The sequence below is a fragment of the Aulostomus chinensis genome, chromosome 2 (genome assembly GCF_037954235.1).
Source record: "Aulostomus chinensis isolate RoL2024-O1b breed Wild chromosome 2, RoL_Achi_v1.0, whole genome shotgun sequence".
NCBI classification, from domain to species: domain Eukaryota; kingdom Metazoa; phylum Chordata; class Actinopteri; order Syngnathiformes; family Aulostomidae; genus Aulostomus; species Aulostomus chinensis.
In genome coordinates, this window is record NC_141321.1 from 31852255 (window position 1) to 31877599 (window position 25345).

The 25345-nt window shown below is 42.7% G+C and overlaps 1 protein-coding gene and 1 long non-coding RNA gene across 6 annotated transcripts; one reads left to right on the forward strand and one right to left on the reverse strand.

Annotated features, from left to right (window-relative positions):
- The first annotated feature begins 279 nt into the window (after window positions 1–279).
- On the forward strand, window positions 280–12881 carry LOC147269747 (uncharacterized). 5 transcript variants are annotated; one of them, XR_015110710.1, is made up of 8 exons: window positions 280–373; window positions 467–611; window positions 1229–1450; window positions 4966–5177; window positions 6128–6716; window positions 6813–6926; window positions 12060–12146; window positions 12764–12881. It is a non-coding gene; the product is annotated as an uncharacterized LOC147269747 (long non-coding RNA). The 5 variants fall into 5 exon arrangements; XR_015110705.1 differs by having other exon boundaries at window positions 6128–6926; XR_015110707.1 differs by having other exon boundaries at window positions 6145–6926.
- LOC147269748 (CD81 protein-like) lies at window positions 1635–25028 on the reverse strand. The gene is made up of 8 exons (XM_086190242.1): window positions 24817–25028; window positions 17214–17328; window positions 6286–6383; window positions 6126–6200; window positions 5572–5691; window positions 5042–5140; window positions 4444–4527; window positions 1635–4304 (listed from the first exon to the last, which is right to left on the reverse strand). The coding sequence occupies exons 1-8, from the start codon at window positions 24880–24882 to the stop codon at window positions 4242–4244; spliced, it is 720 nt and encodes a 239-aa protein (XP_086046368.1). The 5' UTR covers window positions 24883–25028; the 3' UTR covers window positions 1635–4241.
- Between the last annotated feature and the right edge of the window lie 317 nt (window positions 25029–25345).

The following is a 25345-nucleotide window of genomic DNA, read 5'->3' on the forward strand; positions in this document are numbered from 1 at the left end:
CTACTTTATTTCTTCTTTATACTGCCATTTGTATTTGAATTGAGGAAGGAGGAAGAGTTGACTCATTATTTACAAAAGCAATTCTCAAGTCCGTCTGTCCATTTTCTTCCTCTTATTCCTGTGAAGGGTCTGGGGGTGGGGGTGGGGGGGTGGAGCCTATCCCATCGGATTTCAGGTGAGAGGCGGGGTTCACCCTGGACGGGTCACCAGTCCATCACAGGGCCAACACATAGAGACAGACGACCATTTCACAGCCACGCCTACGGTCAATTTAGAGTACCCAATTCACCTGGTCCTCTCTTGATGTCTTTGGACTGTGGGAGGAAGCTGGAGTACCGGAGAGAACCCACGCAGGTGTAGCCAATGTGAAAATGTACTTTTATTTTTATTCTTTTGAAATCTCACCAAATCCTGATTTTATATCGAAGGGAATCGGTTTTTATTTATTTTCACTTTTATTTCGTAGTTTGGTCGACAGAGACAAGACACCTGTACTGTGTCCTCAAGAGTCCGCCGTGTTCGCTGCTGCCTGTCCGAGCTGAGCCACCTGAGAGCGGGCCGGCGTCGTCCTCCTCGTCATACCCAAACTTTGTTTGGAGTTAAAATATACCGTAAGCATAAACGTAGACATGTATGGATGTTAAATAAGAACTGTGAAGAGTTTGTGTTTCGCCGGGACAGCGTCACAGGGATGCCTCGTTTGTGTACGTGAAGCACACGTGCTCTTTTTCTTAGCGTATTTACGTGTGTGTGTGTGTGTGTGTGTGTGCGTGTGTGTGTGTGCTTGCTAACAGGGGCCTGCTGCGTCGGGCACAGTTTTGTTTTATTTTATTCATCGTACAGGTATAGAAACGTGTTAATTGCGTCATCGTATTTATGGGTTTTGTTTTGGAAACTAACTGGTTGTCCCATTTAGATTTAAATTCTTGTACAGATGCAATTTGATGTCAGATCTTTTTTTTTAAAAAATTGTTTAAATTTATTTCATTTTTTTTTTAATTAAAAATATATTGTGATGGTTAGCATTGACCCGATGGACATGAGTTCAGTGTATAAAGTCAGCGATATGGTTACAGTCTGAGCTGAGCCCACAGAGCAGGGGCCTGCTGCTGGGTGAAACCCTGTCACAGTTTCGTTTTCTTTTATGCATCATTCAGATGCAGCGACTGTCCTGTGAAAATAAACAACCAGCAGGTATCCATGACTGAGTCCTCCATTCTCATCACAGGGAGAACATGCAGGCCCCACACAGAAAGACCCCGTGCTCCAGCCGGGACGCCAACCCCCGAACCGTCTTGCTGTGAGGCCACAGTGCTGACCGCTGCTCCACCGTGCCGCCAATTCACAAGTCGTCCCAACTAATTTGGGGCCGCTTGTGTATCAATGTTCAACTTCAAGTGAGAGGAAACTTAACACGAGTGCAAGAACACCAAGGATGAAGTTTCCAGATGTATGAAGTATTTGGTGTCGGGCAGAAATACTTTTCATGTTTCATCAATAACAAAGAGGACGAGGTTGCTGTTTGCAGAAAATCCCACCGGACGTGAAGTATTTTAGGATCTTAAAAACATCTGGACTTGTGGCATCAGAATCCCCCCCCCCACCCCAAAAAATGACAAGACAGCAGATTATTTGTAAAATACATTTAATCCCTTTATATTTGGGCAAACCAGAGTCAACGAGAGTCGGGAGGGCCGAGGTCGAAGTGGCGGCGCCGCCTGAGAGCGAATCAGAAGGCAGCAATGAGGACAAACTGTCAGGGGCCTTCCTGGACTGATGTGACGTCGGTGTGATGAATTCTAGAGAGGAAACTAATGGGTGTGTTCAGGTCGTCTCAGTCGGTGCCGCCACCCCACCGCCGCCCCGCCCCCGACCTCCCTGAATACTTCAACGTACCAGACAAAGATATCACAATACAAAGAGAAACAAAGGCATACGTTGTCTCCTACAGCCGGCATGATTTCATTAGTACAATATTTCAGAGCTGCAAATATTACAAGACACTTGGACTGTTTCTCAGAATGACACGTTTACAAGACAAGTTTAGGTTGGTAGACAAGAGCTGTGGCAAGATGGAGGTTAGAGGCGTGTCATGAGTGTGTTTACGGCGTGTGAAAGGCGGAGCAGTAGTTGTGAGCCAGATCTTTAAGGTGTCACGGTGGAATTGAAACACCACAGTACAAAGATATAAGCGCTGATTGGCTGATTTGTACCCGTTGATGTCACTGCATGACCCTCCGGTGCCCAATGTTGCCACGACAAGCAGCTCCAGACTTTAAAAAAAAACAAGGACGAGTGAATCACTTGGAGAACGCAGTCCTGTGCTAACATGATTCTTAGCTCGCTACCAATGCTGTTTGGTGTTCTACTTTATTGAATGCAGTTTGTGGTGCAAACATCAGTAGGACATAGAAAACTGACAAGTTTGATGTCAGACGAACGCTGGATTTCAAAAGTTCCAACAGCTGTTCAACGTCTTTCTAACGTTTTAACAGGAATCAGCCGGGTAGCCGTCTGTTAGCATCCGCTTGCTGCGGGGGAAAGGCTGAACATGAGCCCACCCAGGAACACATTCTATTTTTGGGGCAAATTCTGGCGTTTTTCCCAGGAAGTGTTTCATGGAGCCCATCGGGTCTGCATCCTCTCCATGCACTTCTAGCTTTTCGTGAAATTAATTTTCCTGGCAGGTTTTAGCCTTCGTATATCAGAGGGCACACGTGTTCGAGGTTGCGTGTTGACCCCGTAACGAGACAAACTGCATCAGAGTTGATACTTTGTGCCGCGGGAGGCGACACGGGTTCAGGTCGGCTGCCTCGTTGTGTTTCCTCTAAGAGCAGGAATGATTGCTAGGCAGATGAGGGGACAGTCGATATGAACCGGAGCGACAGCAGATTTCAACAAGAGCATCTCATGCTAACAGATTATGTCTCGGTTGACTTGCGAGTTATGAATTCTACAAAGATGATGACAGTGATGAGCACGCCGCCTCAACAGTTGCATAAAAACGTTACATTTTCCCTCGTTTAGATTTTACGTCATGGAGTCCCCAGAATGTCCAGAAATGTTCTAAAAACAGTCAAATGAATCCACACTCGTTAGTTCTGGCCTTTCAATCTCTGCCAAGGCACCTAAACCAAAAATGTCAAGACTCTCGAGTCCTTTAGGATCGCGACTTTACTGGACTATCAAAGTGATTGTGATGTAATGATCACAATTTTGATGCCAGGATAGTTTTTTTTTTTTTATTCAAAAATGTAAAAATTTTTGGTTCATTTAAGTGGTTATGTGGATGAAACGACAGATTGTAGTAGGAATTAATCTTTTTTTTTTTCCCAATGGGAAAATTGAAATTTAATCACATTCTGAACCTTGAAAATGGTTAAATTACATTTCCTAAAGTTCACAAATACTGTCCAGAGAAAATAACACAGCCAAAAATGTGATTTTATATATAATATGGAATTTTAAACCATTTTGAGCTGAATGTTTTAAACTGCCTTTAGTTTGCATTTATATGTGGACATCTAAAGTAAAAGTACAGAGGAAAATACTTCACATGATTCATGCAACTGAGCTCAGATGGTTCAGGACACGTGACGAACAACAAACAGTCAAAGACGAGTCAACGGAGCCAAAATGGCGGACGATGGGACCGTTCAGACTTTGGTTCCAGCTACAGTTCTTTCTTCATTTCCTGCAGAGTTGACGACGTGTTTCTGTGACAAAGCAGGTCAGGGAAGTGAGTCTAAACTACGTTGTCTGGTTCAGTGTCGGCAAACAAGCAGGAAGGTTACAGGTGAAGGATCTACGGTGATACGAGGTCATGCTCAGGCAGTCATAAAGCACTGTTAATATATATATTTATATACAGTTTATACATAAAACAGTCAAAAAACATCCATAAAACCAAGAATATAAGAGCATGTTCATAGGCGAGGAAGCAGTAAACCACTAATGAATCACTAGAGCATTAGAGCGTTGGCTGGACGGCGCCGCTCAGTGTGACATTGTATCTACAGGTGGGGTTAGGATAGCACTGCTCAGATATGCACGACAGCATCTGGGACTAAACAAAAACTCATGGACAGTGTACAAAAAAAAAGCTCTATGTTCTCAAAGAGCCGACTTCATCCAGCAAGCTAAATATGTGGCGTTTCCTGCTTGAGAAAGAAAAGAGAAAGAATGAGACTTAAATGGCAAGGTCGTCCTTCCTTCAAGAGCAAGAACGCCGGCCGGGCGCTTTAGTAGACCGGGCTGTTGCGGATCCCACAGCAAAGAACCATACTGAAGATCATCTCAAAGATCTGGGAGGGGAGGACAGACACGTCAGCTCAGATGTCCGTATGAACGCGGATGACGTTGATACGCGCTCAGTATGCTGTTGCTGTAACTCATAGTTTGGATACATTCAAGAGGAAGCGAGAGCGTTTCATAGAAACTCACCATAATAACTGCGACCACCAGAGCGGCAATACCAATCAGATAAATCTTATCTGAGAACAGCTCATGGATCCTGTTGTGGCAGTTCTGCAGGGGAAAACCAAGTGGTAATGTGTATCTCCTTCAGGAGAACTTCCTGCTCGCTGATGTTAAAGCTAGCGTACAGAACGTCTGTCTCCTTCATCTGGCTTTAAACTAGCAGATAATCTTGAAACACACACACACACACACCAAATGACTCATTTCACTAGCACAGTATGATCTGTTTGGTCTGATAAGATTTGGAGAGTCCAGATTATTTCATTAATCCATATTCAAACAGAGTCCTGGTAATGTACTTAGAATAAACTGATGGAAACAAGACTAAAATCATGACATCATGAACCAGTCGTACAACTTGGAGATTCATGTTTTGTTGGGTTTGTCTGCAGGATGGCGAGAGGGAACATTTAAAGTGCTGGGTTTCTAAATGGAGATCTGATCACATCTAGCAGTTTCTTGTCTGACAAGCCCCTCGTGTTGCAGGTGTCTGACTAAACCCCCTGCTGCTGTGCAAGCGTGAAGAGGAACGACTGACATAGATGGAGGTGACATCACTTACAGTCATGGTTCCGGAGCTGGGGCAGAGGTCAGTCAGGCCGAACGTGTCCGTGAAGTGTGTGAAGAATGAGGTGCCCTGGCCTTTACCGCAACAGTTCAGCTGAAACGCAAAAACAACCGGCATCAACTTCCTCCGAGTAAGAATATCTGTATCAGCAGATAATTTCATTACTGAGAACCAGCAGCATGTGGCATCTGAAACCTACTCATTTATTTAAAAATGTCATGATTACAACTGTGGAAGAGCACCTGGGTTCTGAAACGCTGGAGAAGCTCCAAAGAGCAAAAACTGTCATTTCCAAGCTTCAACTGCCACCAGCTTCAGAACTGTCCAGACTGCTCATATCTTGCACAGCTCCACCTTGTGGTGATGTTTATACAGTAAATCTCACATACATCTAGCTGGACTGAACATTACAGTAGCTTTTTAAAGAGATACTTCAAGCAGAAGCCTCTGCCTTTCAAGTACTCACAAATGGCAGTCTTGAAATTCACAAAAACGCTTCTCCCTTCTCCCGCATTACTTCTTACCGTCTCGTGGAAAACCTTGAGTACGGGTGTGGCGGCGTTTTGCTTGTCCTTGTCAGTTAAGGTCTGCGTCATGGCTTTGTCATATACGGTGTCATAGAAGTTGATCATCTCCTTCGACACCTGAAACTCAAAAAGAGACACTTGTTTTTTTGTGTTTTGTTTTTACCAGCTGAGGAATGGTTGATGTGCAGTGAAAACAAAGAAAGACGATAAAAAGTGCTGAAATCTCTCCTCAGAAATGGGTTTTACACCTCTGATTATTGACTTCTTGTATTGAAAAATAATCATACAGGAGAGAATCATGATGTTTAAGATTAAAAATGTTCTTACCAGGAAACCTGGAAATATAAAGATCCAATTCAGGGACAAACAATGAAGATGGTTCTTCATATTTGGCATAAATAAAGTGAATTACTGTATTTCAAATACTCTTAGAGGCCATTGTCTAGTGGTATTTAAAGGTTTTATAAATACACTGCACTTACAGTACTGCTCATTGTTGCATGGTGTTGTTCAGCTCTAGTGTGTGTGTGTGTGTGTGCGTGGGGTCTCACAGTGTCTTTATGCATGAAGCCCCAGATTCCAGCTGCAACCTCGCAGGCGAACAGGATGACCAGGCAGGCGAAGAACTGCAGGGACGGACAGAGCAGAGACATGAATACATGATGAAGATGAAGATCTTGTGGCGATGGAAAGGAGGTTAATGCGACTCACAGTTCCCAGGAGACACTGAGACTCCTGGATGGCACCATAGCACCCAAGGAACCCGACCACCATCATCACGGCACCGACAGCAATCAGGATGTGGACACCTGGAAAGACAGACAAACCACTTTAACACAGATTCTGCTATACAGCATAAAGATGTGGATGTTCCCATCCGATCTGAAGTACTGGGCTGAACTGGGATTTTTTTTTTTTTTTTTGAAAGGGATCGGATCAGATCAGAACTGGGAGACACTCAGTATTAAAGTATCAACAAACTGGTGTGGGACATCCCGACTGAAAATGCTTCCAAGCAGACATTTAGAATCTCCTGCTTCAGTCAATGAACACTTTCTCCAGCGTGTGTATTCCTGAACCAACGCTCTCATGGCAAAATTATTTTACAGAAAAGCAATGTTTTCTTTTCACCAAAAGCTGACGTGAGTGGAACAGTCTGAAGATCATTTGGCCAAAATCGACTCTAGCCCCATTATCATTTCAGAATTTTTTGTTCCAAACCAAACTGGGATATTCAGGTTTGAAGATTTCAGAGAGAGCATACAGTGTATGTAGAAATCTCTCCAGCTCCAGCACCAGACGTCTGATTCGTCAAGGCTGAAGACAAGTCAGGGTTGTGGAGACTGAAAGAGGTGAGTCGACCTCATTAGCCTGCTCGTCTGTGCTGGTAGCTGGAGGCTAAATTAGGCCACTACTCATGTAACATGCATGGATCTAAGATAGAACCAGCTCAAATGCTTACACCATATTTGTATTTTATTTTATAGTAGAAGAGACAATGCACATTTATGGACATGAGGACTTTCTATCTGCATTCCCTGGATCAAGTTTTGACAAATAGTTCCAAACTGTCTGGTCCTGTGGAATCAGAAGCCTCAGTCACACATGCACAGTGCAGAACAGTAACTAATGCATCTACGCTGGTCGAGGAGGCGTCATAGCAGAGACGAGGCTAAAACACCTAACCAACCAGAAAGGCCTCGGCACAATCAGTGACATCATGCGCAGAATTCTTCCATTGTCATCATGAACTCATATCAGACTGGGAGTGGAGTGCCTACTCACCGGCCCAGACATTATTCAATTCTGAATTGGTCCTGTATCAAGAACACTCCCCCCCACCCCCACCCCCACCCACCACCAACAAACCACTCACACATACACTGATGCTAATTTCTAAATCGATATCTGGGCGTCGGACCAAGACGTCCCTTCATCTCATATATTCACAGTCTCAACCTCCCCCTCCTCTCTGACCACAGCACCGCCACCACCTCCCATCTTTCTTCTGTGTTGCATTTCTTCGTTTGAGATGATGCTCTCAAGAATTCCACTTACGTAAATGTCTTTTCCTGTCAGTGTTGATTTAATCTCCTCATGGATCATCTCCCATTAGGTTCTGTCAGCCTCATTCATCAGAGCGACTGCATCTCCTTCCTCCACAGGAGAGGAGGAACTGCTGCTTAACACCTTTTAAAAATGTTGCAGCAGATTTCAAATGTCTGTTTCAAGGCCATAAATAAAAACCCTTCCTATTTTTCTACAAAGTAATGTTGCTACTACAACAGATGGAGAGCAGTTTGGGTTTTCTGCAAATAACAACCAGATTAAAAGATCCAAGGGAAAAGGTTGACCCGGAGGATGAAATCTCCCAAAAAAAAACCTTTTCCCAAAATAATTTGTAACGCTGTATTTTGAAAGAGAACATTGCAACAAAGTCAGATAAACTGCAGTCTTACAAGGGTCTAAGATGACAACGAAGTGTTGAGAAGTGTGTTTACTTCTTCCTCTCAACTGAGATGCCTTGAAACTGCATCGATCCAGTATCCAGTATGCTGCGTTTTACCCATAAATCTCTGAGCAGCAGGATAAAGTAAATGTGACTTTGAACATTAATGTTTCTGAGGCTGATTTTGCTTATACTTTTTAAAGGCTCTGGAGAAATAAACATTGTAGTACCTCTTAGCTGCACTCCTCTGACCCAAATATAGTTGGGTATACCTAAGAGGCATCTTTTTGTCAGACTGTCTGACGTTGGGGGAGCACGCTAACAGCTACCCCGTGATGTCGAATGAGAGCTCCTCCATTGGAACCAACGTCAGTTCTCAACAGACACCAAATGTCGCATTAAACTAGCTCGCCCGCCAACCACAAACAGCATCTGATCACCTAAACAGTTACAGGTTTGCGTTACACCTAAAAACTGTTTGATAAATAAAGCCACCAAAAGCAAGAGACCTACGCAGTGATATGGTATCACCGTATCAGGTAAGAGTTTACCCTTGGGTGTTCCAATTGAACACAGAAGTCAGAATTTTTCAAGAACCCCCCCCCATCTTTGAACTTCCGACTCAGGACTTCGGAGTTTTGTACTTCTCCCACTTCTACTGGAACAGTTCTGACCTCTGAGTGCCGAGTTAAAAAGAACGCAGCGTTAACATCTAGTCTTTCTGGCATGAAGCACAGCTGTCAACAGCACACGCTCTCCAAGTTTTATTTGGTTTTGTCTCAACATATGATGTGCTCTCAGTAGCAACTACATCCCGGTTGGCAACCGCAGACAGTTGATAAAGCATTCTGCCATATTGCAGAGATGTTCTGCGCAGTTCGCACACTATTTAAGTGAATTGAATTTGTTTTATAGCATTATGAGATCTAATTGTTGCATCTTTCATGCGCTTCATCCAAAACTTCTTTTACACACATCCGTCTCACGTTGGAACTGTTGGGAGACTAAAAAATTGAGAGGAGGCCAAAAAAATTCATGCAACTTTCAGAGATTGGCCAGGTATGAAAGCAGCTCTTCTGTTGTTTTTCTTGGGTGTTTTCAACAACTGGTTGGTGTCAAGGAAACCCCTCCACTATGGACCTTCTGAGAAGTTTAACATGAAAGTCCGTCCATTGTGACCGTTCATCCGCTCGCTGCTGCAAACATACAGCTCTGGAGGAATTTCCCTGAGATGTAACAGCACACCTTCAAATATTTTATCCAGATGCGATTAGTTGCCTCCATGAAATTATCCGACAATTGTTTATTAACGAAACGACAATGAACAATGACGCCTTCCTCTCTGCTGTTTCCTGTTGCCTCCTACGTGTTGGTAGTTTATTATTAATACTGCAGTCTGGACATTTATGACCATCAGATGTCCTAAGAGAATTTAGGAGAAGTGCGACAGAAAAGATCTATACGATAGAACAGCATGTATGAGTCAAGCTGCGGATGTTTCCGGCAAATTAGAGAATAACACCAAGACCGACCACGAAGGATTGCGAACAGGCACTGCTCGCTCCGAGGACATTACCAGATTAAAGTTAAAAATTAAGAGACAAAAAATGAGAAATCTCTCAAAATGATTTTCATGATCTAGACACGAGAAATAAAAAGTGGAAAATAATTGTCCTATAAAGCCTGACTTTGTAATTAAAAATATTTAACTTGCAATAATGATTTACCACTGGAATATTTTTTTTTATCATGATGACTAATTTCTTCCACCTTATTCTTTTATTTATTTATTTATTTTTACAGGTGGCAATGAGTGGCATGGCTCAGGGGTAGAGTGGCCGTTTAGCAACCGAAGGGTCGCTGTTTCGATCCTCGACCATGGCGAAGTGTCCTTGAGCAAGATACTGAACCCATAATTGCTCCTGATGAGTAGGTTGGTGCCTTGCATGGCAGCCTCCACCGTCAGTGTGTGTGTGTGTGTGTGTGTGTGAATGGGTGAATGAGATGACACTGTAAAGCGCTTTGAGTGCCGCTAAGGTGGAAAAGCGCTGTATAAAGTTGAGTCCAATGACTGTACGAAATAACAGTGATGAATATAACATTAGCATTTATTTAGCACTTCTCTAAGTGCTCACAGATGATTGTGTACAGATTAAAGTTGGTTTTAAATTGAGATCTAACATTAAGAGTCTTAGTTGTATTGTAATACTACTCTGAGGTTATTGTTCAGTGTCATGAGGTGGTTTGATTACTGTGCTGTTGCTATGGTAACCTTACGCAGGCAGCTGTTTTGTCTTTCACAAGAGGGGTGGGGCCAGTGGGTGTCTTGGTTACAGTTGTTTTTCCTGACAGCTGATGACATCACCACACCACCATTGATGAGGTTTTCTTAATTAGCACTTCCCAATTAGCACTTTGCCAGATTGGCTGTTGCTGCTGTTGTCGTGTCAACGACAATATTTCTGTTCATGCAAACAAACATGAAGGAAGAACTTATTACTGGAACTGCTACCACTACGACCACCACCACTACTGTCTCAGAGTGTCAGATCAGGGCGACGTGATTGTTTTGGTGCGTGTGTGTCGGCCCCATCAGGACTCTCAACATTCATGTAGGCAGAACTTACAGTTAAATATTTACTTCTCATGTTGCCATCCCCTCCTGGACACGTCGGTTCGATTCCTATCCCAGCTGAGCTGTCTGGGAAACTCTGCAGGGATATTCCTCTGACTCAGATTCTATTTTTGTGGTTTGTACAGTACTGCCTGTGTACGCGTCTGGAGGACAAATGTTCCAGTGTGTCATGTTGGCTTTCATGTCAACTTTTTGGGAATCAAACTCTTCTCCACATTTGCTGGGAGCTGCATTAGAACTGAAAGACCAGGAATTGTGCCTGCAGTTTCCAAACTGCTCCACGAAGCAGACGAGACTCCTCTCAACTCTAAAATCGAACCACATTAAGACATTCACAACTTCTATTACTATCAACCGATTCTTAATTATTAACATATGGTGTTTGTCAGATTGAATTCAAATCAACTTCTCGGTGGCCACATTTGGAACCATTTCAGAATTCATCACAAGCTCACAGACTTGTGACTTTCCTTGAACTTAAAAAAAATTAAATTAATTTGTTAGCTGAATGAATGTTCTGTTGTTAGCATACCAAAGGCAACCGGGATGTTTGCATGTAGACAAACAACCAATCTGACTAAATAAGCATCTGATAGGTCTCAGAGTCTGTGAGTTACAGCAAATAAAACCAGTGTTAAGAGCTACAGATGTAAAAACAGCATCTTGTAAATTACTTTTTTTCAGTATATTAACATACAGCTCAACTTGTGACAACATAAAGGAGGTAGAATCTGACTTTGGAGGCTCTGAAGTGGTTCTTAAACAATTTAAGTTTCTGACCTTGATCAAGAGGCTTGAATTTAGAAGTTGGAATTTCCGAGTTCCCAGTTGAAAGTGTCAACGTGAGTTCTGACCCATCCCGCTCAATCTCAAGAGATACCTGACGAACCTTGAGATCACGATTCAAGATGGCTGTCCAGTAGCATCAACACTTCAACTGTTTTAAGGACTTTAATGTCACAACTGTATCAAATAAATCACTTGTTCCATTCATCTTTTCACTGAAGACATGTTGCTCAAACGTTTGCAATGTGCATAAACGTGTAGAATGTTATCGACTGGATTTGTGAATTGCTAAAACGTTACAGTGTTGTAGTTTTTTTCATTGACTTTTCCCCTCTTCTGTTGCTGGAAGGTGATTAACTCAGGTGTGATGTCACTCAGCTCTGACCTCCAAGTTCTGAGTTAAACAGAAGTTGTGATTTTTAACATGTTACTACCTCAGGAACGACATTTGTCGTCAACATCCACTGAGACTCACAGATGACCTAAAGAAATCTTAGTGGTCAAAGGTCATTGTGACAGGCACACATCGAGGAGGCTTACAACCACAAAGCAGTATCTGAAGTTTATTTCAATATTTCATCTTAATGTACTTATATTTGTCTTTATTATTGGCAGGTTATTAACCCGATGTTTACTGTCTGTATAAAAGTGCTCGGACACAGCATGAGGACAGACAGTTTCCTGGCTGACACAACAGCGAAGGTAGTCACAGCACAAACAGTTTCAACCAAACAGTTTACAGGCTGAACATCTGCTGCTGAACACCAGAATGTTAAATACATGCTCACACTGGTGCAGCACTAAGCTGGTTCAGAACAAACAAGCAGAGTTTCTTAATAGCGAGGTACTCTGAGTGATCTCTGGGGAAAAGAGGCCACTGATTGACTTTTAAGAAAGATTTTGTCCTGTGTACCTGTTCAAAAAGGAAGAAAAAGAAATTCTATGTTTTGTTTCCGGACCAGTATCAACCTCCACTCTCGTAAAAGTTGCTAACTATGTCACAGAATCTTCAAGGATTGCGTAAACTAGGAAAGAAATGACCCTTAAACTTCTCGGCTACTGAGGAACTGCATTTAAATGGAAAGCAGAATGACTTAACAGGAACTGAGACATCCAGTTTTAGGAACTTCTGACTTCTCAAACATCATTCACACTTTGCTGCATTTATTTTTTCCATTGAGAAAAACTCCGTAATTATTAACCTTATTAATACTCATTAGGTAGAAACGGCTTCTGGAAATCATTCTATTAACTGTCGAGCTGGTGTGTGTGTGTGTGTGTGTGTGTGTGTGTGTGTGTGTGTGTGTGTGTGTGTGTAGATGTGTGATTCAGCAGAGAGAGGCGGGCAGCTGCTGGGTGACAGGGAGTGTGTCGGGGTGAGAGAAAGAAGAGAAGCAGATGTAAGACTCCATATTGAAAAGTTCCTGGCAGCGGGGGATGGAGAGTGGAGGGGAGGGGAGGGGAGGGGAGGGAGAAAGAGCAGACACAAGATAGAGGGAGGGAGGGACAAGGGGAAAAATAAAAAGAAAAGAGACAGCACGACTCAAACACTAACCACAACCAGATGGAGAAGTGAGGGGGCAACTGTGGAAAGAAAACCGACCAGAGTGAAGGAGAGGAAAACTTTCTTAGAGGAGGGAGGCAGAGGGGTGGGGCCCCTGAGAAGGAGGAGGAGGAGGAGGGAGGAGGAGAAGAAGGGAGGGCAAGTGAGGAATTTTTTCCTAGAACGACCAGGCTTTTTCTCCTGTCCTCGGGAATGAGAGGGAGGCTTTATGTAACGGGTCGGATGCAATCATCGAGGCTGTTTTGGAGAAAGTAGTTCCTCCTCAACCACATCCACGCAGCCTCAGAAGGCGGCAAGAACTGCTTTTTCTGCGTCTGTAATTAAAACTGAGGCATCTCCCTCCTTTGTCATGATGGTGCATCCTCCTATCATCATGATAGTGTCATCTCTGTCATCCGTCTCAAGGCAGATGACTCACACTGTCAAGGCGGTTAAAAGGAACTGACTGGTGTGAAGTGGGTGTGGATGAAAGAGACCAACTTCAAGCTTTTAACAGAGTCATATGATGAGCTGCTGTCCTCCGTTAGGCCTGATCACGAGTCGCTGGGAGGGGTGGCGCCTGCATTATCAACCCACTTCACACCAGCTTGCCATTCTCATGTGCAGTTTGCTTGTCTCTAAGTGTACTGATGATTTGCTTGGCGTGAACTACCCTTGGAATTCCATACGACAAGTGTTGTTTGTGGCAGCCATTTCAGCAGCACTGCAGACACTTTTTAGGTTTTAATTGAAAGATTCCACGCACAATAAGCAGAAATGTCACGCCTTTTGAACGTCGGACAGCCGCCCACTAACATTTATGTCCATTCTCGCCAACAAAAACTCACACGTCTCGCCATGTTTTAGTCATCAAAGAGCTGTGTTTATTTCATCACCATCTCGTTATCGCCATGAAAAAGAGGGGTATCAGTGAGAGAATTTTGTCATCATCATTGATGAAAACAAAACTGTGTACCACTGCAGTTCCTCTCCAATGAAACTGTTTATGATGAGTACTAGTTTGTTTTAGGTGTTTTGCTGACCAACTGTTGACTCATGCTTGTAAAAGTGCTAAGCTAATGTCAATAAACTGAAAAAAATCCCACTTTTTATCATCAAAAACCTATCCAACGAGTTAACTAGAGGGGACTTGAACAGACTCAGTCAGCAAAACCCAACATTTTTCACTATATTAAACAGATCTGCTCCAGAATTTAAAGGGTTCTCCTTTGGCCAATGTTGCATCCCTCCTCCAAGTCTGGTCAGATTCTGCCTCACAGATTTTACATAAGCAGACTGACTGACAAACTGCACAGAAAGCATGACCTCATTGTTGGAGGTAATAAATATACAAAGATACTGACCAAATTGTTGATGTTGTACCTAAAATTTTCATTGTCTATTGATGGCTGCTGAATGGGCTTTCAGGCTGTCACTCTTCAGCTACAGTATAGGTGTATATTTGTGTTTGACCAGCTGTTTCCCGGAGACCAACACACAGTCAGGTCAATCAAACTTGTAAAACCATCCTCTCGGGAACTGAAGTTTAGCACTGATTGATTTGTCAATGGAAGCCTTTAAAGTGAAGAGTTCATTTCAAAGTTATGTGCCAGTTGAAGGCACAATATTCATTCGTCTGAGCAAAACCACCATATATTCTTGAGTTCGAGCATGTAATTGTAATATATGGGAAATGAACTGTCTTGTGATTTATCAATAACTATGCAATAGTTGCTGTGTCAAATGTGGAGGATTTTCAGACTTTCACAGTTTGATATAATTAAGAATTTCATTTCTAGGAGGACTTTTGTTAAGACAGTGACGGTGGGCTCGCAAACATATACTGAAAGCTATTTTCAGCCATTTCATAGACTGATCATTTGGGGTATTTGAACAACCAGCCACTAAAGATCTGGTAGTAAACAGTCCTCCAGAGGTAGAATTAGCCAACAGTGTGGAAGGGTGCCACACTGTTGAAGCAACACTAACACAAGGATGTGGTTATAATGCCTTTATTGTAATAATTATAAATATCAAATTTTGAAAGGTTCCAGATAAGAAGCTGACCTGTTGCTGTTGTTTTCATGGCAGGTTGGAATAAGCCACAGTGGAGGGTTGTGATTCACAGTGTTACAACTATTAGTCATAGGCTGTATTACATCAAGAGATGATGCATTGAATAGACTCCTGAAAAAGTTAGCATAACAACAACAAAAAGAAAAAAAAATCGCAGCAGCAAAAACAGAGGTCAATAGAAACCTGAAGTGCTTCCGAGCCTGCTCCATCATGGTGGCCCATGCCATGCAACCTCACACAGCTGTGAGGGAAACCTTTAAAATTCTGAGAGAAGCCAGTTAAGGGCTGCAGAAACTGTTTCTACAGCTGGTGAGTCCAGTAAGAAAAAGCAGCTGGTCAGGAAGGTGACCACCGACCTCCTGACCCCTTTAACAGCATCCCAGAGCAGCTGCCAGCTTCTGTACAAGCGTCTCTGCAGGACTCTGGAAGGTGGCGGTGTAGATAACGGCAAATTTGTTTGTGTTGAGAGGGCCGATTCCAGGCCATGTTCCACATTTCTGAGGATTACGATAATAAACAAGTATTTGTCTGAACTAAAAACTTCTTTGGCATGACACCCCTTTGAGCTGTGATGACACGGTTCGGCTAATTGACATGTTGGAGGCATATCTCGAGTTCCTCAGCTTCAAAAGATACATAGTAACAAAAGACAGACCTCTATATGATATATGGAAACTTAACTGACTCAGAATAACTCATATGCTTATTGATCCTGCTGGTGGGTCCTGTAACACAGAGACACAAGAGCGTGGCTACACTAGAGTACAACATAAAACAGATCATGATCATTTACAAAATGTAACATTCGTAAGAACAGGAGGGGAGCGCTTAAGCGTTTAAATATATAGCACAGAGGGGTGTTAGCTTAGCTACCAACAACAAGCTATCTAAAGAATCCAGAATTTTTCAGAATGAGGCTCTCAGAGCCATCTCTGACATAACCACAATAATAATAATAAAACCAAAACCAAAACCAAACAAACAAAAGAAATCTGATCACTACTTTCACCGTTGGCAGAAGGACGTGTCAACGTTCCTCGTACCCTCGGGGTTCTCCAAGTCCATGTTTCTACTACTCGCTAATATTCTGAAGGATGTGTGTAATTATGTGTGTTTGACACAGAGTTTGTCCATGATTTATTCGGCTTCAAAGAGGTCATCTTTACATCTATTAATAATAAATATCTCAGTAAATTTATTTAACAGGCTAAAGGAGAGCCACACAGTCATTAATAGTTAATGTGATGTAATTCACTGTCAGGCATCAAACAAAGTAAGAGATGTGTCAATACTCATTTCAGGCTACCATAATGATCTGATGGCTTTTTGTTTTAATCAATACAGCTACATAATCCCAAATACGAACATATCAATATTCAATTTTTGTAAACAATTTAAAAATTTGCATTGTGCAACTCTTGCAACTTTTAAAGCTATGGCTAGTCTTGGTGATTGACAGTGACAGGAGAACCAAAATCCATGTCAGGAAGGAGGTAACAATAACCATCAGGCTTTGCTTCATGTCTGCCAGACTAAATGGAGGGTTAAAAAGTCCACTAGCATAAAGCCTGAGAACATTTCATGAAAGAGGCCTCATTTCATACCCCCGTCACGTCAGCGTCTGTCGGAAACTGATCCACTTTGACGCTTGCGTGTTAGTGTGATCAAATCTGGGTTTTAGAGAGGATTTCCAGAAACACTTTGAGATGATCAACAACCCTGTTATGAGCACGTATTGTCCCACTTGTCGCATCTTTGATCAATCAATCAATCAATCAATCAAAATTAAACTGTTTGCATTTCATTCTTCCTCTCCTGCCTTAATGGAGTTTTTAAAAACACAATAATCACACTTTTGTGCTTCTCTTTTAACCCATTACCAGTCTTTCCACAAGCCGAGCACAATGTGTCCATGACTTAAATATAAGTGGAGCTTGGAGGGTGTTTCCATCTCAAAAAAATGCGCATCTGAGTGGCGCTGTAGTGCAGCACCGGATGGAAATCATGCAAATGAACTCAAATCAACACTTAACCAACATTTTCCGTGTGTGAAGAGCGATGGTGGTTGAGTGAGGCAACATATGTCATGACGATATCAACTGAGTGGGAGTGTGAGAGGATAAGCAGGGGAGTGTGGGTGAAGTACGTACTGATGTAGAAGGTACTGGGGGCAGAAGCTCCATCAAACTCGATGGCTAGCAGGTTGCTGGTCTGGGGGTCATGTCTCAGCCAAAGGGCCACGCCCAGGATGACACCTCCTGCAAGCTGCAACACACAAAGCTCTGTCAGTGTTTGGGGCGATGTCAGTGCACAGAGGAAGGGGGGAGGTCTTTCCCACACACAGAAGCAAGCTTTGAGTGAATCATGTAAAACTGGCCTCCCCATCAGAGAGAAATTTTTCTGCAAATATTTCCCAAAGTTCTAAAGATATGCCAGATGGTTGGCTGAGGTTACATGGAAAGATGATTCATTCATATTCAGAGAGTACAAAAGGAATACATATATATATATATATATATATATATATATATATATATATATATATATATATATATATATATATATATATATATATATATATATATATATATGACGTGTTATGTCGCAGGACAAACATCAACCCTAGTATTTCATTAAAATAGGAGACGACTGATGAGCAGAAAGAACTATACCATACTGTGATTACTTTTGACATGTGTGCAATATGATTCATGCTTTCATTGGGACCTTTTACATTTAATTTTCAATAAAATATAATTTAAAGGTCTGAATGTCAGTCATAATGGCATGTTTTCATCAAAAATTACAGCGACTGCAAATGGATGACATGATCAGAAACAGCTTGGGGTTCCAATGGTTAACAGACAAATGACAGTGGTATCGATCCTCTCATCTAACTGCTGCATATTTCCCAGAGAGCTGAACCGCTGATTATTTTAGAGAGGATGTTTTGTAGGCCGCATATTTTCAGTTTGAATTTGAGGACACACAGATGCCTGACAGACCCTTTATCTAGTTTTCTCTCTTCCACGCAGCATTAACGACGTTCCTGGGGGGAAGCCCTGCGCACACACTGCAGCATGTTAATCTTCCATACATGTTTTGTTAATCAGCAACTTAACACTCATATGAACCTTCCTCTGCTCTTTTGTTTGGGCCAGAACAAAGAAATCCTAAATATAACCAGAGTTAACATTTAGCTCAGCAAACCTGACCACACATGGCACCAGACTGACAGAACAATTGCTCTCATCAAAGACTGATATGTCAAAATAGCTAAGGAAAGTAGGCATCTCTGCTGAAACCAAGCAGAATATCTCAGCTACATTAGCCACCCAGAGTTTTGGTGAAAAGATTTTAGGCAAAACAGAAACTTCCCCCCTCCCTCCCTCCCTTCGTCTCTCACTGAGGTCCATTCCAGAGCACAGAACAGCTGCTGCCTAGCAACCAGATCAACACCCGAACAGCCAAGAGCCCAGACATTCAACACAACCACACAGCAACGCCACAGAATGACTTACTATCTTTAAGTGAAGCCCCACCTCCTCACCACGTGAGTCGCCACCAAGATGAGTCACTGTGCTGCAAGAGGCTGAAGCGGAGCACGTTCAGACACATCTCTGAGGGGCTTTAATTCAAAGTGCTTTACAGCTGACCAATAAGAGGGAGTCAAAATTTCGGATTTTAATAGTGGAGATGTTGCCGAGGTTGCAGCAGCGGAGCAATAACTGACAGAAGAGTGCTGCTGTCCTGGTCGAAGATTAGCTACAACACAGCGGACAGAGGGGTGTGACTCCAAACACAACCGCCAGTACAGCAATCCAAGAGTAATAAACTAGCTAATCACAAATCCATAAAACAGCCTTTGAGCCATAATTATGGTATTTGGGACGTTTGAGTCAGACGCTCCACAGCTTTAGGAAAAGTTCTGCCACAGAACTGGGAACCGTCCCAGACAGGTTTCAGGAGAGAATCACTGGAACTTGAATGAAATGAAACATAGTAAAACATCTAAGTATCAGTAGTTAAATATCTCAAAAGTGTCCGTAGTTTAATATGCCAAGTGTCTAGAAATCCCAAAAGTAGTTAAATATCTAAAACGTAGTTAAATATGTCACTGCCAGTAGTTAAGTCTAAAGAGTTCCTGGAGCTGAATATCTCAAAAGCTGTTAAATCTTCAGACTGTTAGTAGTTGAATATCTCAGTGTCAGTGGTTTGCTATCAGGCTCTTTAAGAAAAGCATTAAGCCATTCAATAACCCGTGACTACTGGCAGCATTAGGTTTGTCATTACATACACAATTTTACCTTCTGTAAAATTCAGGGTTTTTTGTGTGTGTGTTTTTTTTTTAGTTTTGATGATTTCACAAATGTTTGAATGTTCTGGGTTTTTCTGAACTAAATTATTGAACTAATTTATGCTGAAATCATATGGGCACTTGTTTAAACCAGCCAGTTCCCCCGTCAGTCACACTTGACGCTGATTATTTCAAAACCTGTTATCTGTCCTCCCCGTCCAAAGGTGAAAGATTCACCAGTTCACCTCAGGAGACACATTATAAATGATGCACAACTAGGTCAGCAGGCTCCGCCAAAAGGAACCAACGGCAGTCCAGCCATGATGCAAGACACAAATGAAAAATTTCAATGAGTCACTGTTGTTTTAGTTAAAAAAAAAAAAAATCCAGTTCTGAAGCAACAACAAGCATGAACAATTCAATTATACCAACTTACTTTCCTTGTTAACACGAGTCTCAAACGCATTTCTGAAGTATTCATTCAAAGGTGCAAATTCAACAAAGACCTGCTAAATATTGCAGGTCACACACTAGCAACACCATTTTCTTCTCTCTGTTGTTGGAATGTGTGACCCTCTTCAGAGCTTAAAACTACACTCAATATTTGGATACCTCAAAGAAAATAGCTGACCGTAAATATAGAGCAGTACTTGGTAAATACGACGAGCTGCTCAGCCCTGGAGATGAGAGCACTTTCTTACAACACAACTCTTCCACAGATGCTCACCATCTTAAGGGGATCGGGTCTGAGGCGAGCGGACCCCAGCAGCAACAGAGGAAGCTCAGAGGTTAACATGACGATAACACAACACTGGGGAGGTTCCCTGCATCATTTCCCCTGATTGATGACATTTTTGCTGGAGATATAATCTGGCCATCTGTTGCTTATTCAGCCACAACACTTGTCATCACACCAGGACCACTGTGGGTGGCGAGAACAGAGGGGCTACCAGTGGCTAATGGCGAACACGCCCTTGAGAATAAAGCAGAGATTCATATTGCAAGTTTGATTAGTTGTGAGATGCAAGAAACTCAAAGTAACTGCAGTCTGTGCACTTTATGACTCTTAAAGCGGACATGCGGCTGCAAAATGAGAGCCAATCTGCCTCAAATATGATGAAGTGTGAGATCAGCACGGTTTAATTGCTGCCAGCCCTCCTCGCCGTCTATTTCAGTACGGTGGGTTAAAATGCTGGGTATGCTGGACTGGGAAGAGTGGGGGATGGGTGTGGTCTTGTTCCCATATGATCCCTATACCACTCCAGAGCCCCCCCACCCCCACCTCTTAACCCTCGCAGTGTCCGGGGTGATTTATGGAAACAGGAGGTCTCCCTTTTTAAAGAGACAGCCTCAGCCAGCAGCAACCACACCGCGCCCTGAAAAAAAACCCTTCTCAGATGAACTGAACTTGTCTGCTCTGACAGATCCATTCACAAAGCTCTTTAGAGAAGCCAATAACACTAAAAGGGCTAAAGTGGGCTATGTGTTAAAAAGAGGGGAGGAGCCACAGATGCACTCTAAGCCCTCTAATGCATCAGTCACTCCCCAGGAGGTCATTTACACGACTTTTCAGGAACTCTTCTGCACATAATCTCAGTGTGAAAAACCTGTCATTTTCTAGCTCTGCCAAGGAGGAAGGGTTTAATGGCATTTTGTAGGTTGGGCAGCAATTAATTTAATTTTGGAGTTTTGGTTTTTTTTTCTTCATTCCTCTCATATGCCAATATTCTCCAACCGATTAAGTCATTTGCCAATATTTTTATCAAGGTTGTGGTTTGGAGGGGTTCCATTCTCGTAATATCTGTACAGGTTCAGAAGGGTTGATACACAGAGACGGGAATGTGACAATATATTTTCCACACTCTACTCTCAACAGTAAAAACAGTAATCGTAAATCTTTTATTTTTTTGGTCTGTCTGCCTCCTCGGGCCTGATCCAGGATCAGTTGTCAGCGACACTGCAGTAACCTTGCCTTCAAAATAAAAGCCTTGATTGTAGTTGGGTGTGCGTTTTCTGTTTGAATACCAAAAAATGAATGACAGGGCTAATTTGGCCGTCCATGTGCTGCGGCGACTCATTTTGACTTCTCTTCTGCTTGTTTTTTCTTCTTCTATTGTTTGATGGGTGATTGTAATCTGCCTTAACTTCCTGCGACCAGTCGGAACCATTCCCAAACGTGTTTTCACGCCAAACAAACCGCATCAGATGCATCCAGATGGAGACCACCTCTTTAGAATGGACCAATTTTTTGAGTTTGAGTCATTTTAGGAATAAAGCATTGCCTCTTAATTGGACAAAAATGCTCACAGCTGCTGTCAAGGACATTTTACTACAAAGGAAACAACTTTAACATGTGGTTTAGTTACATTTACAAGATCAGAGCAAGATTTTATATATATATATATATATATATATAATTTGAACAGTAGTTGTTGGTATAAGTGTTCTTTCTAGTACGGAGTGTTAGATGATAAAAGCACCAATGAAGCAGTGTTCTTGTCTTTATCAGAGACCTGGTTGATTTCATTAGTGTTGTATCAGAGGCACTTTGGAGGATCGGAAGTTTATTAATAATTACTCGAGTCAGAGTACTACTGCCTGGCCTTTTGGGAGTAACTTTCTATTAGCTTTTTGGTAGTCATGAAGGACAGCTGCTGTTCTGTCCACAGTGTGACTGCTATTTGTGTAAGATAATGTTAGCTGTGCGGATCTTGTATTAACCCCCTCATCCTTGAACGGTCAGACTCAGGATGTGAAGAATGAGGCGATTTCTCACAATTCTACCACCAGCAGCACGTCAGCTGACTTAGATCATTGGCCTCTTTAACACAGTTTGTCCAAGACACCTCGCAATTTTTCTTAGAACACTCTGGGACAGAACATTACTCCGCTGACCCAGCAGCAGAGGCAGGCCCAGCTCTAGATCAATGCTGTGTTACGGAATCCTAACTGAATCAATTACGCCAGCATTGTTTGGTCAAGCAAGGGTCATCATGGAGGAGTCATTTTAGCAGCAAGGTTGCGGAATCTCTTTAAGAGAGGCTCCTGATAAACCTGATCAGGGCAAATGGCAATCAGAGGGACAGTAACTGGTCGCAGAGTGATTGTAATTGATTATTGAGAAAACAACACATCATGAGTCCGTGTCTTTTTACTTGGATTCAATGGTATGCTTAAATTATGGGTCAACCAGCAGGTGTTTTGACTTGTTTTCAGGGCTGGTATTGAATATTAGTAATTAAGTAATCAACAAGATTGGTAACAGATGTTTGGAACTGATACGCATTGGCAGCTAAAACTAAAATCTTGGTATCAAAAAGCAAAATAGCAGCAACTCCAATGAGAATTTTGCAAAAACGCTTTTAAATGTAAACGCTTAATTCTAAAACAGCATTTCAACATTTTAACAGAATTTCCAAGAAAGTCAACTGAAAATGTAGATACCAGCAGGAGGCAGCTGCAACAAAGACGAAATAGCGCATTCGAACTTTTATTTTCTCCGTAATCACACAAAATGAGCACTGATTCTCTCGCTAATGAAACTAATTGAGCTGAATTAGTCACCATTTTCCACACCACAAGCATTTTTTCAGACTCCAGCACATCAGTTAGAATTTGTTGCGCTACACGCGCACGTCACAGTATATTTCATTTCAATACAATTACATTCACTGAAACATGTTTTCAAATCATAGACAAATCTATGTCAAACAAAATTAACCACAAGCGACACGTTTAAATGGAACAAACCTGTTCCAGGTTTTTGATGATCATAGGAACCTTTTAAATTTTTTATTTTTGGACTAACTGGAGATGTTGTAACCTTCTGGTAACAGGAGCGAGGGTGGCAGCAGTTGCAGCAACAGGTAGGTTAATGGTTTTGGGAGAAAAAAATAAATGCGCAGACACTTTGAACAGGGTTTTCTCCATGGTAGCACAGCATTTCTAAAGCTCAACCCATAAAACTGCTGCAGATCAATATGTGACACCACCATCATAACCAGATCTGTTCAGTTGATGCTAAAGAGAAGCAAGTTAGCAGCTGGATGAAGTAAAGCCCCGCCCCTTCATCTCTGCAGCACTTGCTTGAGACACATAGATCTTTAAAATCTGACTTCATTTTGATTAACAACCCGACTCAAGATCTTTGGTGAGGTGTCTTACACGGTTGTAATGATAAATATCTCCACAGACAAGTAAAGACATGTCATAGTCCTCAAACGCTCCTTTGTGGTCACTGTGGGTGTGTCCAGGAGTATGATGCACCAAATCCAATAACTTCAAGCTAGATTAGAGCAGCTCCAAACAGGCCTGCTGTCTGCGCAGTCTGAAACAGCACTGATGTGCCCAGACGCTCTGAAGAAACAGGAAGTTGGACCTGTAGCCAAGTGATAAAAAAAGGCCTGAAAAATGTCTCGATCCACTCACAAGCTCATTTCAAGACAACTTAATGGTACCGATGACAAAGATGAACCCAAGTACATGCAACAATCCCTGTCTCTTAATTATTCTGTAATTGCAGTAGCCTGGGGAGTGACGTCAGCCCTAGCCACAGCCCCAGCCGACTTCTACTGATGAGAAACAGAAGCTAGACTTTAAGAATTTAACAGCTTTGTTGTTTTAACCGTGGAACGGGACCCCCATCGGTGAACCAACAGACACGACGTGGCCTCTCACTGTTTTAAGTTCACTTCTACACGTGAATAAATGAAACAAAAGTACACGTAGATGCACGAGGGAGCTGGAGAAGACCACAATGGAAAAACCCTCCAAAAATGTTTCTGAGATGCATCACCCAACACTAATAAGGCCTTGACTCACCCCATGGAAACCACCATGGGTCCCCCTGCTCACTCACACTCTCTCACACACACACACACACACAAGTTGGGTGGAGGAAGTACTCTTAAGCAGAACCATTCCCAGCCTCTCCACACCTCCCAACATCTACAGAAGGGTTCCCAGCACCAGACCTCCATCACCAGCCCATAGCTTTTTTAGCTTCTTACATGAACTCACATTTGATCTCAAAGAAAAAAAAACTGTTAAATATCACAACTATCAACTGAAAATGTCCTAACGGGGTTAAAATACGTTATTTTCCCCGCAGATTATCAACGCAAGACCCGCAGTGACTCCGTGATTTGTTGCGTAGCTTAATCACATTTGCGTTGTAGTTGCTTAAATTAACCGCACGTCTAGAGACCGACCGTTTTAGCTTCATTGAAAACGTCACAATTGTCCCCTCTGGCAGAATCAGACCGTTATTCATTCAATTTTCTGTGAGAATAAAGTAAGTGAATTCCCGGGTACAAGGTGGGTGTCGTACCGTTCGCTGGTGACGGCTAACGGCCCAAAACAAGACCTCCTAGCGGCGGGCAGGCGGCGGCGGCGCTGCGCACCCACACACGTGAACAAACACACAAAAGAGACACACATAAAAACCCGTATCTCACCCAGAAGATGAAATTGAAGAAGAAGAGCAAGTATTTGATACATTTGGTGCATCCTTCGACTCCCATGGTGCTCCGGGTAGACTGAGATACGAGGCGCAGAGGAAACGGGACGACGGCGGCAGGTCAGGTAGGTATCGCGGCGAATAACGGGGCTGAGTGTCGACAGGGAACCCTCACTAAAGCTCGGAGACGGAGGCAACACCCAACTCCTCCCTCCCTCCTTTTCTCCCTCCTTTTCTCCCTCCCTCTCTCACCCACTCACTCACTCACTCGCCGCCGCCCCCCCTGAAAGGGACTCCCGCCATTACAGCGGTCCCTAATGACACAGACCACTGACCTGACTGGACCTCCTAAATCAAACACCTGCCAGGAAGGTTCTGCTGTCCCGGTGTGTGAGGACTTCTTCCCCTGCGAAACACATCTAGAAAATCTCAGTTAATCCAAAAAGTTTTATATGGTGGATTCTCTACACACAGGACTTTCCTTATTGTTCTCTAAACATCCTGAAACTTTGCAACCTCCACAAGAA